A 20,802-nucleotide genomic window follows, 5' to 3' on the forward strand; every position below is an offset into this window, starting at 1 on the left:
GCTGAATAATAAAACCCGATATTAATCGAGCGCGTGGTTACACACAACTATACGATTTTCTTTGTTCGCTCGCCGAAAGTTGGGTTTTGTTATGAAACTTTCGATCATTTTGAGAAAAAATTCGGACGCCGATTGGGATTTTTTCAGATGCCGATTGGGAATTTGGGAATTTTCGATCGATTGGGAAAGTACCGTTTACCGGTACTTTATAAAGAAGGAGGAAAATCGCTGTAAATGTTCACCTCTGTTGTGTAGTATATTTAGCCATGACTTTTCTTTGAGAACTTTGTTTCTCATTTCAATGATGAAACCATGCTATTCTAAATTGTTTCAACTCAAATTTATCAGTATTTTGATTAACTGACATTGCCTTCACAAGACGAGTTCCCGATTTAATTACAAAATTAAAATGAATAGCTTAAGTCACAATTTTTGCATTAATTGGAGCCAAAACAGATAAGAATATTTTAATGACATTAACGTGTATTTGCGTTATTTGGTGATTTCATGTTGTCAGATTGGCTAAAACATGTTTATTTTACAGTTGTATTATAAAATGAGAAAACAAAACATTAACTGGGATCAAATAGGTATTTATTTCAGATAAAAAAGCATCACCATGTATACACTGACAGAAAAATTGTTTCTCAAAACAATTCATAATATTTCATGACACTGTAAGTGAACCATGTGGCCCATGTTGTTAAACTCTTAAAACTTTTCCTATGCATCCAAAAGCAGGAATTAAATTGCAATCTTAAAATAATGAGTCTAAAATGAAGTATGGGACTGAAGCTTATAACATGAGGAAAAGTCAGGCCAAAACATTCACATGGACGAGGTTTCTAACTGGCAATCCTGATAATAGCGGTGATGATTATGAAGACATATGAGTCGCGTTCTGAGAAAGCTTGGCTTAATGCATGTGCGTTAAGTGTCGTCCCAGATTAGCCTGTGAAGTCTGCACAGGCTAATCAGGGATGACACTTTCCGCTTTAACGGTATTTTTCGTTGAAAGGAAGTCCTTTTTTACCGAAAATCTAGTTTAAGCAGAAAGTCTCGTCCCTGATTAGCCTGTGCATACTGCACAGGCTAATCTAGGACGACACTTAACGCACATGCATTATGCCCAGTTTTCTCAGAACAAGACACGTAGCCTTTCCCAGGTTGATCAAGTCTCTACAATAACTGGCTTTGGTGGTCCAAATGTCTCTATTGTTTTTATGACCAAGGTTAAATGGTCAAAAAATGAATTCACTGCTACTCGTAGTGATCTTGCTTCTTCCGCTTCAAAATGCCTGAAAACACAAATTGAGCTTCAAAATGCCTGGAAAAAAGAGCTTTAAATTGCCTGAAAAAACAAAAAGAGCTACATAATGCCTGAAAAAAGAGCTACATAATGCCTGAAAAAAAGCAAAATGAGCTTTAAAATGACTGAAGAAACAAAATGAGCTTCAAAATGCCTGAAAAAACCCAAATCAGCTTCAAAATGCCTGAAAAATAATACCAGCCCAAAAATTGTACGCTAAAAACACTGAAATTTGGAAATTCATGTCGATGAAGTCTTCATATATAAATTGGTGTATATGATTTTTTGCTCCCAAAAACTTTTAAATGGATTACTAAATGTTGTCAAGTTGCCAATATATTATTTACTTACGTTCAAGCCATAGAGCTGCATAGAGAAACAAAAAAAAATGTTGCACTTTAGTAATTTAAAAAAAAACTTATATTGGGAATTTTTTGACAGCAATTGGGGAAATTAGAAGTTTTCAGGTACTTCATAAAGAATGAAAAAAAATACTGAAAAAGAGCTTCAAAATGCATTAAAAAAAATGCCTGAAAAAAAAAAGAGCTTTATCATGTCTGAACAAGATGCGTTTGTGAAACACAATGTCCCCCTATATGATATTTGACCTTGAAGGATGACCTTGACCTTGTGAAGGATGACCTTGACCTTTCACCACTCAAAATGTGCAGCTCCATGAGATACACATGCATGCCAAATATCAAGTTGCTATCTTCAATATTGCAAAAGAATTCATAAAATAAGCGATTTGGGCCACATATATTTGACCTCTGACCTTGAAGGATGACCTTGACCTTGACCTTTCACCACTCAAAATGTGCAGCTCCATGAGATGCACGTGCATGCCAAATATCAAGTTGCTATCTTCAATATTGCAAAAGTATTTATAAAATAAGCGATTTGGGCCACTTATATTTGACCTCTGACCTTGAAGGATGACCTTGACTTTGACCTTTCACCACTCAAAATGTGCAGCTCCATGAGATACACATGCATGCCAAATATCAAGTTGCTATCTTCAATATTGCAAAAGTATTCATAAAATGAGCGATTTTGGCCACATATATTTGACCTCTGACCTTGAAGGATGATCTTGACTTTGACCTTTCACCACTCAAAATGTGCAGCTTCATAAGATACATATGCATGCCAAATATGAAGTTGCTATCTTCAATATAGCAAAAGTTATTGCAAAATGTTAAAGTTGGCGCAAACAGACCAACAGACAGACAGGGCAAAAACAATATGTCCCCCACTACTATAGTGGGGGACATAAAAATGAAGCTTCAAAATGCCTGAAAGTATAAAATTATATTTTATATATATTAGTAATCATATACAGATATAGGTGGGTTACAAACTTGTAACTAAAAGCTGGAAAAAGTATTTTATTATCAGTTTGTGTTTCACCTATTTGGGGTAGGTTAAGCTATTACATTTGCTCAAAATTTGAACTATATTTGTTAAATCATGCTTTGTATAGGTAAATATTAATATCCTTAAAAACAAGAGCTGTGTTTGTGAAACACAATGGCCCCTACTGCGCCGCTTTGAAGCCATATATCTGACCTTTGACCTTGAAGGAGGACCTTGACCTTCACCTTTCACCACTCAAAATGTGCAGCTCCACGAGATACACATTCATGCCAAATATCAAGTTGCTTTCTTCAATATTGCAAAAGCTATGACCAAGGTTAAGTTTTTGGACAGACAAGAGCTGTGTTTGTGAAACACAATGCCCCCTACTGCGCCATATATTTGAATATATTTGAATATATGAAGCCATATATTTGACCTCTGACCTTGAAGGATGACTTTGACCTTTCACCACTCAAATGCAGCTCCATGAGATACACATGCATGCCAAATATCAAGTTGCTATCTTCAATATTGCAAAAGTTATGACCAAGGTTAAGTTTTTAGGACAGACACACACAATGACAGACAGACAGGCCAAAAACAATATACCCCCGATCATTCCATCTGGGGGCATAAAAAGACTAGAACAATTTCACTGGAATTTCTTTTCTGCAGATAATGTTTCTGGCGTATCATTATTGATTAATTCAGGGCTCGGCCGTGAGGGCGACGTGGGCGACATCTTCGCCCGAGACATAATAATGTCGCCCTTAAATTACATGAAGGAGAAGTTGACTTCGCCTTCTTTTTTTACAACATCGAAGTTTTTTCTCTCAACTTTTTCATCTAAAAATTCTCTATTACACATGTCATAAATTCACTGATGACGCTTGTTATGTTATCAGTTTATTAACACAGCAAAAGATCGACTGCTGTGAAAGCTTATCCAGGCAACTAGCATACATGGGCATTCACTTCAAACAATAACGGTTTAGATCAAAAGATCATAGCGAGTGTCATTTCGCCGACAGTTTGGATAGTTCTCTGTTCTGCAAGCCAAATTAGTACACGCCTTGCAGGCGGAGTTAAGCGGTACATTAACAACGATAGTTACCAATGAGAACGCGCGCATTGTATATACATATGCAATAGTTTACCTGAGCGATGAAATGACGTCGTTATAGACATGTATTTACGCTCAAAAAAGTTTACATGCGCAACACATTCCCAACAGTAAATATGAATACAATTTATTCTAGTATGTTCTACTGTTTACTTGTTTCGTGTTTCAAAACTCTTAAACACTAATTATCCAGTCGATGTGCAATTTATTTTGTCAGACATTAATTCATAACCATATACATGTAAACGAAAACTAACAACCCACCCGTGCAAACTGTAGTGCTAATTTCCATAATTTTATCTACCGTATCCATACGTAAACGACTTTATTTTATATCCCGCAACCTCTTTGCGCGTGCTTAAGGTTGTCAAATGATTACGTGATAATTTATTGACCATTCGATAATTACATGTTTTTGGCAGGCGGCACGGTTAAAGAAGTAGGCAAAAATTATTAAAGAAAAACAAAAATGATCAAAGGTCTATTAATTTCGTAGATCCACTACTGTAAAAGTCCAGCGAGTTTTGTCAGTTTGTTAATTCACCGATAATTACGAGTAACACCCATCTTATATAAACTGGAATCACAGTTCATTTTTATACTAACAAGTCCTAATACTACACAATAGACATTGAGAAAACACATTTCCTCGATTAGATATAAATTATCAGAGTAGAATAAAATTGCTACGTCATGACTCATGACCTTCGACATTGCACATGGCAGATTTATTGTAACATTAAACCCGCATTCAATTCAAAGCTGGCGATTCAAATTACAAGTGAAGTAGACTAATGGTGATTCAATAATGGAGAAAGCATTAACTGGATTTAACAAACATGTACGTGTAATAAGGTTTGTTAAACCAGATAACAACAAGGAAAATTTGGATTATTAAATGAAACAGGTAAGGCATTCTCAAGTGTACATATTTCGGATATGAATACAATTCGGATAAACAGTAATAGATATACTATATGTAATCTACAGGTCTTTGGTCCCATGCATTAAGATTGTGTTTTGTTAAGACTCGTTTTTACCACAATTTGGTGATTTCATGACGCGAAAAATTCCCAATGGCATTGGTTCCGGACCTGTTCCCAATTGGGTGAAAAAAATCACTGACTAATTATCATTTATTGATACATTATGATGTAAATTGGGTTTGGATTGTCATTGCATTATTAAAGTACTGTTTATTTTTATGATACACATGGAAATCACAAGTTTTATTTGTATGAATTGATTTATGTGACTTAATATGTAAGGATATATTGAATTTGAAAATAGTATTTGTTTGTCATTGATGATGATACTAAGGCTTGGTGTAACGAGGGGTATAAAACAAGCGAAGATTTTATTAAACGCCCAACAGAAATCACTTCTCCTTCTAGTGGCCTCACTTCTCCCTAATTTCAGCTCAGGGAGAAGTCACTTCTCCCTCAAGTTTGAACCTAGGCTGAGCCCTGTTAATTTTCAAATTGTTTGTTTTCTTCCCTAAATAAAAAAATATCATAAATATGCAACTCTTTTCAATTCATGATAAATCATGATAAATTATTAAGGACAAACTTGGATACTGAAACTTTTAGACAGGATAAATATTTATTATCAGTACTGGTAATCTTGTTTTCTTTTTTGCATTGATCTTTGAGCTAGTATAATGTGTCAATGCAATAATTTTGGCTCAAATATTAAACAGTAATAGTATTATATGACATACACTTTCAAAGTGCACTGCTCCACATCCATCTTTTTCCTTGTGCCCCCACGTTTTGGCTCAGCATCAACACTCAGTGTTCCAAAAGCGATCTCTGCCTCGCGCTGACTTTGAAAAGGCACTTGCACATCTCTGGTTGCTAGTTAAGGAAAGAATTTAACCCTTTACCACTTAGATACCGGTACTTATTTTGACACATTTGTAGTCCTATAGAAAGTTACATTAAATTAAAAACCTTTCTTACTATATTCAAGTTTTAAAGGCTTTATTTCCAACCCTTAGATACTGATGAGCAGCAAACAGCATAAGACCTGAACAGACTGCGAGTTACTCACAGGCTGTTCTGGTTTTATACATACCTATTTCACTTTGCTTAGCTGTATTCAAGGGCAGTATTGATTTTGTCCATTTGCTTTGAGGGGCCTCTTCTCAAGTTAAGTGCTTATTTTAAAAATGCATGTAAGCCTTGGGTGTATTGTTCATTTCAAACTAAGCAAAATGTTAAATGATCAAATTGTTTTTTTGTTGTTGTTTTCTCAAAGAAAATCCATTCTACCAATTTAGTTTTAATCAACAGTGGTCTAGGATTATTTAATCCATCTTGCAAATAAGAGCCCAAATGAGGTCGCAGTGGTGTAGTGGATATGATGTCAAATCAACAATCAATAGTTCTAGGGTTCAATCCACACACTGGGAGCTTTCTCAAAATTTCATTAATTAAAACCAATTACTGATTCTTCCCAGGAAACTGACTTGAGTGTCTTAATAAGCCTAGTGCTCTATGCACAAACGAGCTTAAATAAATAGATTTTCACTCTATTAACTTAATATGGATCAATATACAAGGTATTAAACTTTAAAAAAAATTAAGTTGCTCATTGAATTATGTTTATATATTTAGTAGTAATGTAAAGGAAATAGCCAAGACTATCTGTTGAACAACAATTTACAATATTTGATACGTTGAAATTAATGAGTTAAAAGTTCAATCAGTTAAGAACTGTGTTGCTATTTTTTAATAAAAAATATTTAACAACTAACAAAGCAGTACTACTTGTACACTAATCTATGCATAATGCAAGGCTATATAGTACACTAGTGACCTGAAAGTCAATAGGGGTCATCTGCGAGCCATGATCAATGCACCTATGAAGTTTCATGATCCTAGGCGTAAGCGTTCTTAAGTTATCATCCGGAACCAATTTTCTAAGTTGAGTCACCTTGACCTTTGATCTAGTGACCTGAAAATCAAGTCTGCGAGTCATGATCAATGTACCTATGAAGTTTTATGATCCTAGGCTTAAGCGTTCTTGAGTCATCATCCAGAAACCATTTTACTATTTCGGGTCACAGTGACCTTGACCTTTGACCTAGTGACCTGAAAATCAATATGGGTCATCTGCGAGTCATGATTAATGTACCTATGAAGTTTCATGATCCTAGGCATAAGCGTTCTTGAGTTATTATCCGGGAACCATTTTACTATTTCGGGTCACCGTGACCTTGACCTTTGACCTAGTGACCTGAAAATCAATAGGGGTCATCTCCGAGTCATGATCAATGTACCTATGAAGTTTCATGATCCTAGGCAAAAGCGTTCTTGAGTTATCATCCGAAAACCATTTTACTATTTCCGGTCACCGTGACCTTGACCTTTGACCTAGTGACCTGAAAATCAATAGGGGTCATCTGCGAGTCATGATCAATGTACCTATGAAGTTTCATGATCCTAGGCATAAGCGTTCTTGAATTATCATCCGGAAACCATTTTACTATTTCGGGTCACCGTGACCTTGACCTAGTGACCTCAAAATCAATAGCGGTCATCTGCGAGTCATGATCTATGTACCTATGAAGTTTCATGATCCTAGGCCTAAGTGTTCTTGAGTTATCATCCAGAAACCATCTGGTGGACGGACGAACCGACCTACCGACATGTGCAAAACAATATACCCCCTCTTCTTTGAAGGGGGGCATAAAAAACAGCAGTTTATGATATTTAAAGGCGACAATGACTGTCTGAATTGTGGCCAATATCATTGAAAAAATATTGGTGACATATTTTTTTGAGCCAACAGGAACACTGTGTTCCATGTTTAGAATGCACATTAATATATTGGTAAGTCAGCTCTGTGTATAAACAATTAATTACTTTTATTGGCATTGTATTATTAAAAAATACCATGGTAAATGACATAATATTGTTACAACAACATTTGCGTATGGAGTCAACAAGAAACACATTTTATGGTAATAAAAGTGACAATCCCATACAGCTGATATACCCGCAATTTAACTGTGATTACTTAAATCGGAATTACCTGGGATAGTTCAGTGTCTAATGATCTACATTGTACTGCTACAGTCGACTGAATATTATCTGAAAATGATGAAGCTGGTGAGAACAACTAATTCTTGATTTCTGCTACCTTGTACATAAGAAAAGCAGCAGAAATTTGACATTAGACGGGTGAAATATTCCTTGTCTGTGGATTTCTTTCACAGCCATTTCACAACCACAGCCAAGTGACATACCGGTTAGATAGTATGTTGTGCTGAACCACGCTTTGCTTTGTTCAATTTTCAAACTTATCAATACAGTGCTAGCCATTCCTATCGTAATTTGTATGTTTTCTATCAATAAGATCTAATATTAGTCCATCCTTTTGTTGCATATCAAATAATTTGAGTACCGGGGTATATCTCGACGCTAATTATAAGTTGATTGCATCTGTTGAAAATTATTGATTGATATGACTTGTTCAATCACTAAGATGGTATCACCAAGGGAAATTTATATAGCTATTTTGACCCATGTTCATACTTAACGTGCACTACACTACCTGCATGTTACACTAGTATATTGCATCTAAACGATAACAAATCCCAGCTTTTCAATATATTTCTTTTTAATTTAAACTGTGAAAAGAAGCTCATAATCATGTCAAAACTTCATAAACCATATCACATTTAAGGTGTGATCACCTTTCAAAACTGAACCAATCATAAATGTGTACTTCAGATTACTGAGTATGAGGATATTAACCCTGAAGCACATTAGTCAAGTGTAGGGGTGTGTAAAGTTTGCAACTCCCTTCAGCGATTTTTTCCCTTCTTTATAAAGTACCTGGAAACAGCACTTTCCCAATTGGGGGAAAAACTTGCTCAATTGCTGTCCAAAACAATCCATATTTAAGGTCCTCCCCCCCCCCCCCCCCCATTGTTTGTTTGTATGTAAAAAAATGCATCATTTACTTAATTTCCCAATGCAGCTCTATGGCTTGAACCATAGTAAATACAATGTATAATATTGACAACACTTTTTTTTATCAATTTCAAAGTTTTTGTAAGCAACAAATCAAAAACACCAATTTTCCAATCTTAAGAATTTACAACACAAATTTCCCCCATTTTCAGGTTTTTTAGCGGTAATTATACCCCCATTACCATTGGTTATTGGGGCTAGATAGGAGTCACTTTGTCACTCAGTCAGTCTGTCTGTCACGAAAATTTCATCCGATCTTCACCAAACTTGGTAAGATGTTGTATCTAGATGATGTCTAGGTCAAGTTTGAATATGGGTCATGTCAGGTCAAAAACTAGGTCACAGGGTAACTTAGTGCGTTTTAAACAGAAAGTTTTTCCGGACCAAAAATTTGTCATTTATTGTGAGACTTTAAAATCATTTGGCACATTTGTTCACCATCATTGGACAGTAGTGTGTCATGGGAAAGAATTACGTCGATATCTCCAAGGTCAAGGTCACACTTGGAGTTAAAAAATGGCCATAAATGAGCTTGTCAGGGCCATAACTATGTCATTCATTGCAGGGACCTATACAAACAAATTTGTTTGTATAGGTCCCTGTTCATTGTGAGCTTTTAAAATGACTCTGTATGTTAATTTTGTTCACAGTCATTGGACAGCATGTCATGCGAAAGAATTCATGAGTTCAGAGGTCAAAATGGCCATAATAATTCTTACAAATCGCCATAAATTAGCTTCTCATGTTTTGTGAAGACAGCATGCAAAAGTCTGTGTCAATGCAGCATGTGGGGGTATACGTCACGTCTGTGAAAAACTCTAGTTTTTCCTAATTGGGAAAAAAAATGGCTACATAATTACCATTACAAATAAACATTAGTGATTCAGCAGGACACAAACCTCATTATAAAATGCGGTCCTTTATTTATGGCAAGGAACCAAGTGTGAAACAATGAGGCAAAAAAAGTAACGTTATGGGCAGCTATTTTGAAAACATATTTTAAATGAATTTAGGTTCATACAATACCAGAATGGATAATAATAGACAACTAACTTATAAATAATTCTGTCAATAACACTCCCATAGCAGACTGATATAATCATAAATATTTTTTTATCTTTAGAGTGTGATAAATTTGTTTGGTTCTATGACAATTTTTTTGAAAATTCTATTGAATAGTGTTGTTTTTTTATTTATGTCAATCTGCAAATAAAGTGGAGCCAGCAGTTTTAAACGTAAATTAATTAAAGCGAAATTATCTTGTATCTGTGCACAAGTATGCTATAAATTGTCAAATTAACATCACATTCATTCATAATAATTATGAACTTCTTGTAAAAAACCGTCATTTAAGATAGGTGATGCTACTATAACTTGTGAAAAAGTTGTTAAACTACTTGGTATTGACATAGACTATAAACTAAATTTTGATACTCATATACAAGGATTATGTAAGAAGGCAGCCACTCAAATTAACATCTTAAAAAGAGTTGGTAGAAATTTAAGTGTAAAAAGCAAGCTTTTAATTTTCCATACCTTTGTATTATCAAATTTTAATTTTTGCCCAATGACCTGGCATTTCTGTTCAGAAACTAATATTAAAAAGATGGAAAAAATTCAAGAAAGGGCAATTCGTTTTATATACAACGACTATAGCACTCAATATATTGATCTTTTACAAAAGGTAGACCTTCCGTCCTTGCAAATAAGACGTATAAGATCAATGGCTATTGAAACATTCAAAATCATAAATGAAATTTCTCCACCTTTGTTAAATGATTTAATTGTTAAGAGACAGTCAACCATAAATTTTAGTTATACCAATATTTTACAGATACCACAGGTACGCACAACAACATATGGTAAAAATTCTTTTAGATATGCTGCCCCCTCGCTGTGGAACTCCCTACCAGAAGATTTTAGAAAATGTACAAATTTTTCGCAATTTAAAACTTTAATTGGGACATGGAATGGAAAAATCTGTAGGTGCAAATGCTGTAGACTGAATGGGATTTCCACAGCAAGGGAGCATCACATCACTTAGTTTCAAGTACACTTTCTGCTATAATGTTATATAATGTCAGTTTTGCTTAGCTTTGTGTGCTTTGGTTGCTTAGCATGCTCTATATGCTTTATTTTTACTTAAATGTTATATGCTGTTAGTGTTTTTCTTAGCTTTGTATGCTTTGTGTGCTTTGCATGCTATATATGCTTTGTAGGCCCTATATGCTTTATATGCTTTGTGTGATCTGTATGCTTTGTACACTTTGTGTGCTTTGCATGTTTTTTGTGTGCTTTATATACTTTATATGCATTGTTTGCATGTATACTTTGTGTGCTTTGCATGTGTTTCTTGCTCTATATACTCTATATGCCTTGTTTGCTAGGTGTATTTTTGTGTGCTGTGTATGCCTAGTATATTTTGTATGCCTGGCATGCTTTATGTGCTTTATTTGCGTTGAATTGCTATGTATGCTATGTATACTTTATGTGCCCTACGCTTTGTATACTCAGGTTGCTTTGTACGCTCCGTACGCTTTGTATGCTCTGCATGCTATGTATGCTCTTTATGCTTGATATGTTTTTTTACGCTCTGCATGCTGTGTCTTAGTTGATATTTTATTCTTTCTCTTAAAAAATTATCTGACTTTTAATGTAAACAAATCTAAATTTTTTAGTACCATATCTGATGTTGTAATATCATGCTATATATTTATCGTGTAAGTACCTGTTATCGAACAGCACCTATTATCGGACGTTTTGTTTTGGTTCTGTATACACATGCGCAAAAGTGTGCATGACGTCACATTGATAAACAAATGGTCGCACATGAAGTCCATGACCTACTTGCCTACTAAGCTTGAAACAAATGCGCCGAAAACAGGTAAAAGGAAAGCATTTATTGTTATATACACTGTTTTGTGTGTTTTTTGCTATTACTTTTTGAATGCATTTATCAAAACATGCATTTACACACCAAAAAGCATATTTCCGTTTGCAATTTTGATTGCAGCAGACGCTGATTTTTTTTGCCTAGTCCGGGTCACGTGATAGTTATGTGACTTTGTATATAATGGAGTAGTATTTATGAAGTGTCGGGTAATAGGTCATGTTAACATCGGCCCCCATTTTGTTTCGTCTGCTAGAGGTGACAATAATCAGGGAATCATTGTTATGAATTCTTGAAGGTAGTTTGCTGGAAAACTTTACAGGTAAATCATTCAATGATTGAACTGTTAGTCATTTGTTAAAACAAAATGTTTTTGTCATTTTAAGTGTTTCAATTTTAAGGTAATTTAACGTAATTTCTTAGGTGTTCGATAACTGGTTCGTCCACCATATATGTATATCTGCCTTTTAATTGTAGAACAAATTGTTTCCAGTCTTTCAGCTTTTATACACTTGTTATTTCTTATTCATCATGTTTTATAGTCGGTTGTACAAGCTGTCTGAGCTTATGTTTGTTGTTTAACCCTTGCCGACTCAAAATAAATCTTATCTTATCTTATCTTATGAACAATACAATGTGTTTCAAAATTCTTAAAATACGACTTATACAAAAAGGATACAATGACAACTGTTTGGCCATATTTATCGCTGATAATGTAACATATATTGAAAGGGAAAACTATATGAAAATAAGTGTACTTTCGGGCATAAAATAAGCAACTTCACTACTGTTTACATTTTACAGGAAATGCTACTTGCCGGTTGAGTGCGCATGCGCACGACTCACCGTGATCACTTCCGCCATATCGTGTCAACAAAATATTTTTAGTGCATGTTATAAAATTGGGGATTCCTATCTTAGTCAGAGATGACCTAATATTTAGATGTGCTCTTTAGTTATATTTTACAACATATCATGTGTCAATACTGAAAACTACTTCAGTTTCTTTGTACTTGACGATAAAGTGAACTAATTTTATGTGACAGTCCAGTGGAACAAAAGACATTTAATTTGAACCCTGAACTGAAGTAGGCCTAAAGATGGGGTTGCTGTTTTCACGTTTATGGAGTTTATTCACCAATGAAGGTAAGCTGTTTTTTGTAATGGTTTTATTGTATAAACAGCTTTTCTGTTAATACATTTAATGTAAATTAATATTGGCAACAATAATTGTTTTAAAGGGGCCTTTTCACAGATTTTGGCATTTTTTAACTTATTCATTAAATGCTTTATATCGATAAATGTTAACATTGGATCGTAAAAGCTCCAGTAAAAAATCAAGAATAAAATTAAAAAAAGGAAAAGAACTTTGCCCGGACCAGGTTTCGAACCAGTGACCCCTGGAGTCCTGCCAGAGTCCTGAAGTAAAAACGCTTTAGCCTACTGAGCTATTCCGCCGTGTACACATATCAGACGTATTTTATACGTTATATAAGCAATCTTCGTAGTTTCACAAAATTTAACGACAAAAACAGAACTCTCCAAATTATTCAATCGTTTTGCGTTGCAACGCTTTATAATTTTTAGGTTTTAAAATCGTCAAAAGATGCACATAATGGCTATATTAGACCATGGTAAATGTTCAGTATTACTGTTTCCTCACAAATATCATAACTAAAACGAAAATTTGCAAATCTGAAGCAACTTTTTTCAATTTTGTCAATTTACCAAAGCGTGAAAAGATCCCTTTAACGAAATAAATCGTGTGGCAATCGTTTCCCGCCCCAAGGCGTTTCCTCCCTAGACGTTTCACTCCCATTTTTGGGGCTGGACAAAGAACGTCTACATAATATGAAAAATCACAATGTATATTAGAAGTAGTTATTTGTAATAATGGATATGTGAAAAAAACCACTATCGATTAGTATTAAAAGTGAGTGTTTTAGAAACCTTCAATTGGGAAATTTTTTCAACGGAAATTGTTTTTGATGCGACGAAATTTAAAATGATTCGTTTTTGATGCAACCTTTTTCTGCCATTTTCTGCTAGAAGGAAAACCATGGCTGTGTTATAATGTCAAGTCAACTGTTACACTGTTAATCTGATTATATCATTTGAGTACTACTTACAGTACAGGCACCGTGTACTTAAACAAAAACAGTGGGGTTAACACCTGTCTACGAGAGTCATTCACGTGTTTTAAATGTAAATGTACAAAAGAAAATCATATACTACATGTAGATATTAAACGTATGTGCACATGTATGCGTACTTAAAAATGGACAGTACGTAAAGTCGAAAACTTGAATAAAGCGGTTATAAGATCAATAGTATTAACTCTTATGGTGTAAATCAATGCAATCGCCCTTTTTAACAACAAATACCGGTATTGAGTTTCAAAGAAATCAAGAGAGTATTAAATCATTTATTTACTTGTGTCCGAATTAAGTACCAGGGCTTTCCTTTGACCCGAGCTCCCGGGTTTTAACGCTTGAAAATTACAGAAGACCCCTTTTTGACTCTTGAGAAAATTACGTCATGCGTCACATTTGACCCGGGGGAATATACCGACTTGCGTCAACGAGATCAAAAGTTGTTAAGACTAAGCGATAATTGGGTCGGGGCGGAGTATCTCATTTAGTACACGCTAATCGTTAACGCCCGTTTCCAATCATCGAAGCACAAGTCCACCCAGTAGGCGGAGTTTGGTTAATAAAGAAATCTAGTATTGACCAATTAAAACACTGCTGGTTCGATGACGCGTGTATTAACTTTCCATTCTTTATCATAGCGTTTGTTATCAGCTGTTTGCGGAAAAGACGTGTATTAAACCCACCTAGTTGCAATAATCCAACTCCCAGCTATTGACCCTCTGAGCTGTACGTATGTACTCATAAAAGCTCAGAGCATTTAAGAAGAACTATAAACCCACCAAAACAGAATGGACTCATCTGCGTCAGTTTTAATTATATTCAATATAAAATAATAACATCCATATCCACAGAACACCGTAAAGCATATTTTGAGATATTTTTAGAGTATGTCAGAATGTATTTCCAAAGCTGAATGCACCCATCACTGTTTTACTTCATGATTGCTCAGTTCAAAGACGCGCGAAAGTTATGCTGGCATATGTACTGTCTACAACGTCAAATTACACGCTTTGCATCAAAGTTGCTAAAAATAACTATAGAACCGATATAACTGACCTTGTGGCTAAGTGACAATTTTTGCATGAGCTAATTGATTACAAAATACATGTAGGCGTAATAATTGACCGTTTGAGAAAGCATAGAAAACGGCATGTTTGTCGCACGTCTTCAGTGAAGATGGCACATGAAATAATTAAAGGGCGTCGGAATTTTTTATGGGATTAAATACGGAGGCACCTTTATCGGTGAGTAGAAATAATTCCCTTTTATAGTTTACCGCAGTGAGTGACTTTCCATCCCAGAATGTGCTGCCCAGGTTTAAGGACATGTGCAAGAGAAGAAAGTGATAGTTTGCTGGTTTTATGCTAGTTGTGTGTGTGTGTAGTCATAGTGTTGTTTTATTACCTTTTCTTTACTAGGGCACCCAAATGAGATCACTCTTTAAATGCATGAATGATTTATTTATTTGCTCAAATAATTGTTGGTTTGTAGAACATATGACATATTGTTTTGCTGTATACATGAAGTAAATGTTGTATAAGAATACATATTTTGTATGTTAACTTTGAGATGTTGTGTAGGACATTTGACATATTGCTCTCTGAGATGTTGTGTAAGACATGATATGACATATTACTCTTTGAGATGTTGTTTAGAACATATGACATATTACTCTGCTGTATACATGAAGTTAATGTTGTATTAGAATACATGTTTTGTATTTATTAATCATTGAAATATTGTGTTTAAATGCATAGTGTTGTAGTGATAGTACAATGTAAGAAATAAAGGTTAACATAAATGTATCTTTTAATTTGTTGCTTTTTATATATTATATCTCAGTAATTTGCTTAAATTGCAAAAAATCATTGATTCTCCTGCGTTATTATAAGGACTCTTAGAAGTTTGATTTTGACTCTTGAAAATATGGTCCCAAGAGTCCTTGACTGTCCGAATTTACGTATTGCATCAGTATGTTACGACACTTGTGTGCAGTCAGTATACAATACAATAATTGTTTCAATAATGAATACAGCATAACGGTAACGTTGCGGTATTATATTTTATTGAGAGATACTGTCAATACCAAATGATTCGCGAGATATCCCGGTACTTTCGTTGAAATTCACAAGGAAACTTTTCATGGAAATTAAATGATCTCAATGTTTAACCCGCTATGAAATTTTTATTTACAAATGAATACACCCACGCCAGTTTTTGCGCGCTTTTTCTGGACAAAAAAATTCTTAAATAGCTGTACATGACGCGTGCAAACCGTGTCAGATGATGTACGCATGTTGCAATACAACTGTCCTGATTGGGCGCTTATTTCATCAAATCTTTAAATAGAATCACATGCCGAAATTCGTTTGATACTTTCAAAAATTGCAAACGCTGGTGTTTATGACTCTTGTCGTGTATATTACCCACCCATAATTTGATTTTAAACATGGAAATCGGGCATATATGGGATTATCGAGTAATGGATAAAGATGGGAGAAGTTGCATGTATGCGATTGAGAAAGTTGACACGTATGTATCGGGGAATCCAAGGACTCGGGGATAATACGATTATTACAATCAGTTATGAGTTCTCCATGGCTTCAAACTGTTCATTGAATAATCAAACACTCAATTAACACTCCTCCATGGCAGGTGCGGTATCCTACAGCTAGGTGCGAACACGGTTTTCTTTTATATGCGGCGTTTAAAAAGACAGAAAACACTGTCATTGGCATGGGTGTGAAATACATTATTAATTATCACTTTTAAATTAAAGGGATCAATTCATTATGTTCCTGTTCAATTATTTTATTTAAAGCGAACACAATGAACACCGCGGTAGATATTATGGGTCCGCGTTGTTTGCCTTATCGCAAACGGCCCCCGCGACATTTGATCTGAACACCCATCGCGGTGTTTAATTGGTAAGCGAACACAGTGAAATGAACACCGCGGCGAGTGGCGTTTGTTTAAGTACACGGTGCCTGTACTGTTAATGCATGTACAGTGCTCCAGCTAGGCCTAAATTGAAGGGCGCCCCGCCCTGCCCTCCCGAAACTGCCCTACCCTCCTTAGGGCCCCCCCACTGCCTTATATTTTTTTTAGGATATAATAATAAATAAATCTCTTGTTAAGATCTTTTATTACATTGTATTAAATGTATCCCTAATTGTAGACATTATATTTGAATGGTTTAATAATAATGGGAATCATATATTCTAACAATTATTAATAACATATAAATTAATATGCAACAGGAAGCATTCCAGAAACGCCAGCACGCTCGAAAGTGCCCTTTTGACAAAATACTGGGCAACAAAATTGCCCTTTTCACAAAAAAGCCCCCGTGCCCTTTTCAAATCCCAGCTGGAGCACTGCATGTACATGTACTTTTGAAATGTGACACACATCACAAAATGAAAAATGAATATACAGTCAAACCTGAATTCAGCGGTCATTCAAGGGAAATGATCAAAGTGACCGTTGTCAACAGGTGACCGTTGAATTCGGATCACAATTTTAAGATGGTTTGTCAGTTGTTAGTATTGCTATGTCGTTATCTCACCCAGTCGTTTGCATACAGTGTTAAACAAAGGCTCATTGCCGTTAACTAAGCATAATAAGAATTAACTTACGTGTGTATATTGACTTATACAGAATAATATCTTATATATTGATTTGATTTTAAATTGTTAAATTAAAGCAATGTTGTTTTCAACCCTCGAGTAAATAATTCACTCATGCATTTCGCTCATTTAGTAAATAAAGCTTGTCACGTGCCGTTGACGTCACGTCCGTACAAGTCTAAAAAGCGGATTCGCTGTCATAAACCGATAGTACGGTGTAATTGTACCGTTCTAAAAAGACGCAAAAAGTTTTTAAAATTTATTCGTACGCAAACATCACACAAAAGCATTTTTATTCAACAACCTCATATAAAACACAAACATTCACTCATTCTTCATCCAAAAAAACATAGCACATCATGCACAAAAAAGAAGATGACTTATCACGCAAAAAACACACACAACCATTATCACTCGCAACAAACAAGACAATTCACTCCATTCATTCTTTATCCAAAAAAACAAAGCACATCATGCACCAAAAAGAAGATAACTTATCACGCAAACAAACTTAAAAACACACACAACCATTATCGCTCGCAACAAACAAAACAATTCACTTGGAATTTCATAATGGAGTCATGAAAATTAAAAAAAACGTTTTCAATTTCAGCTTTTTTTACATGAACAAATAGTCTTTCATAAATGCCTAAAGCTTGTTATAAATGTTGCAAATCAGTCCATGTTTTGCCATTAAAGCTGATCACTGAATCCTCTTATCGCCTTCTTATCAAAACACTCGCCAGCTTAATGTTGTTTTTAACACTTAATCAGCGATACGGATCAATTGACTTTGTCACGCGCTAATGCGTTATGCATGCAGACGATAATTGCTATTAATACACGTTGTTATTGTTAATGTCACCTGTTTAAAGTGATATTATGGGCATCTAACAGTTTATAAAAATGCATTTGAATATCAACCGTCTTTTCGTTAACCAACTGCATGTACGATGTGAACCTAAATTTAGATTTAGTGCAGATTCGCTCATACGACACAAAGACACAATTTTGTTTTACGGATCATTTCGGCTTAGAGGAGTGGGTTAGTCATGTAAAATAACGAATATAAAATATATTTTTAATAAACAACTGGTAGCAAAATGAGTTGCATATTTGCTTTTGAAGATACCCCCACAATTATCCCCGGAAAAGAAACCTTCTCAACACCTTATTGTTTGTTTACTCGCAGCGGGCCGCTTTTATAATATCAAAGACAATTACCGCTATCAGACGCTTTGACCGCAAAATAGGCGGACACATGATGTGCTGTGTTTATAATTTTTGCGACTCAAGACGACTAGAGACGAATGACGCGTGACCGTTGATTTCAGGTCAAACATGAATTTCGGAGTGGAATGTAGTGGCCGTTGGCCGTTATGGACAGGTGGTCGTTGAATTCAAGTGTAATATAGAGTGTTTTTCGTCGGGGGGATTCCAGACTGACCGTTGTCTGCAGGTGACCGGTAAATTCAGGTGGCCGTTAGGTCAGTTTCGACTGTATCTGATTTGTCATGGCAAAAAATCCCAGTCTTTGACATTGAAATGAGGTTTGACTAAATGGAGAATAGACAATCAGATGAAAATAATTATGTACATGTCAGCATTACTTTACTATTGAAAAGTTCAAAATAATTTTATTCAATTGTATTTACTGTGAGAAAAATATGGTAATATTATACTAATTTGATTATATTTGTATATTTGTATTTTAAAATATATTATATATTTTTTGATTATACATAAATATAAACAACGGTTAATTGCAAATAATTTGTTTTATTACATTATGAGGTCAGAGTACTAATTATGTTGTCTCAAAAATACTGCACCTTGTACCCTCAGGGAGGTAGTAATGTCAAGTTGAGTCATTTTGTTAGGTCTTAAGTACACTGGCCCATAATAGGCATACATGTGTTGACACATTTCTTCAATTAGATGTCATAATTGATAAGTCATTGAAGTGCATTTTTGGCATATTTTACCTTTGCACACTTTGACTAATTTATAAGTTGCTAGTTTGCACCTGTTCAAGAAAATCAACAGGTTGTATTTAACGTAATCAGAGTTAAATGTTCTGTTTTTGAGGGCAATCCATAATTGCCATTGTTAATAAATTTCCTGTCATTATCTTAACTAAATACGCAACAAATCTAACAAACAATTTTGCAATAATCAGCACTTACCCATGCTGACTTTATTCCCCATCCCAGCTTTACATACATGTAACTACAATTTTTCTGTCATATTTCAATTTATATATTCATTTTTCTTTTAACTTAGAGTATATTTGTAGCAATAAAAATTATCGTCATTGGCCAACGTTGTAGCCATTAGCACATGGTAATATCATAAAATGGTATGGTACTTGTAGACTGATAAAATGGTTTTAATATTTATTTTTATGTTTCCTTATTATATTTCAGAGCACAAGGTGATCATAGTTGGGCTTGACAATGCAGGGAAAACTACTATACTCTACCAGTTGTAAGTATCAGTTATGAAACAAGAACTTACAAACCCTTCAAAAGCTATACAAAAAGTACTCATTCAAACAGCGTTTTTTTTTTGTCCTATTGGGAAAAGTACCCGTACCGGTCCAATTGGGAAAATTGAGTCGTGAAAACCTAAAAATTTGGAAAAATTGAGTCATAAAAACCTTGAAATAGGGAAAAATGCGTCATGAAATCTTCAAATTGGGAAATAAGTGTATTTGATTTTTTGCAAATTCAGGGGTCTAGCTACAGTACACTCCACGCGTTTTCCCAAAAAAAACGCGCTCCCTCCGCGGGTTTTTTTCTGCTAGAGAGTGTTCACGCAGCGTTGAGAGAGCGAGGTGAACTCGATAAAACGCTCGGCGTTACGCCGCGTTCGCTAATTCCTGCGGCGTGTATTACTTTAGCCTAGTCAGTAAATGCAGACAATTTCCGTTCTTATCAGTGACCGCCGCGCAACGCCGCGTTAGCAGTGTGCTACTGGGCATGCCAAAAAATAAAAACATTGCTATAATAAATTGTGTAAATACTGTAGTACATGTATAAAAAAGATAATTGTATAGAAAATTAATACGTATAAAAATTATGTTTTTTAATTCACAGGTACATCTACAATATGAATGAATATAAGACATTTGACAAATTAATATTTAAATCATAACACATATAAGACAAGAATAAATGTTCCGTAAAATTTCCAAATAAGAATAATAATTAGTAATCCGAAACAAACTACGATTTTTAATGTTAACACGACGTTTACAAATGCTTCCAATAGACAGTCATCATGTATATTTCCCGACAAAAGCGCGCGAAAATTATGCTGCAATGTACAAGGTAAATGTACTGTAAACTGATT

General features: G+C 34.8%; 1 protein-coding gene and 1 long non-coding RNA gene across 2 annotated transcripts in view; one reads left to right on the plus strand and one right to left on the minus strand.

Annotated features, from left to right (window-relative positions):
* Positions 1 to 1,285: 1,285 nt before the first annotated feature.
* On the minus strand, positions 1,286 to 12,493 carry LOC127854889 (uncharacterized). Its single transcript, XR_008037184.1, has 4 exons — positions 12,462 to 12,493; positions 7,833 to 7,891; positions 5,515 to 5,650; positions 1,286 to 1,298 (listed from the first exon to the last, which is right to left on the minus strand). It is a non-coding gene; the product is annotated as an uncharacterized LOC127854889 (long non-coding RNA).
* Positions 12,494 to 12,503: 10 nt separating this feature from the next.
* The window catches only part of LOC127854882 (ADP-ribosylation factor-like protein 5B), a 32,631-nt gene continuing 24,332 nt past the window's right edge, over positions 12,504 to 20,802 (plus strand). Inside the window, exons 1-2 of the mRNA XM_052389989.1 lie at positions 12,504 to 12,812; positions 19,875 to 19,935. Coding sequence (XP_052245949.1) covers positions 12,767 to 12,812; positions 19,875 to 19,935 — 107 coding nt within the window. The 5' untranslated portion in view covers positions 12,504 to 12,766. The remainder of the gene's footprint in view (positions 12,813 to 19,874; positions 19,936 to 20,802) is intronic.

The sequence above is a fragment of the Dreissena polymorpha genome, chromosome 13 (genome assembly GCF_020536995.1).
Source record: "Dreissena polymorpha isolate Duluth1 chromosome 13, UMN_Dpol_1.0, whole genome shotgun sequence".
NCBI lineage: Eukaryota > Metazoa > Mollusca > Bivalvia > Myida > Dreissenidae > Dreissena > Dreissena polymorpha.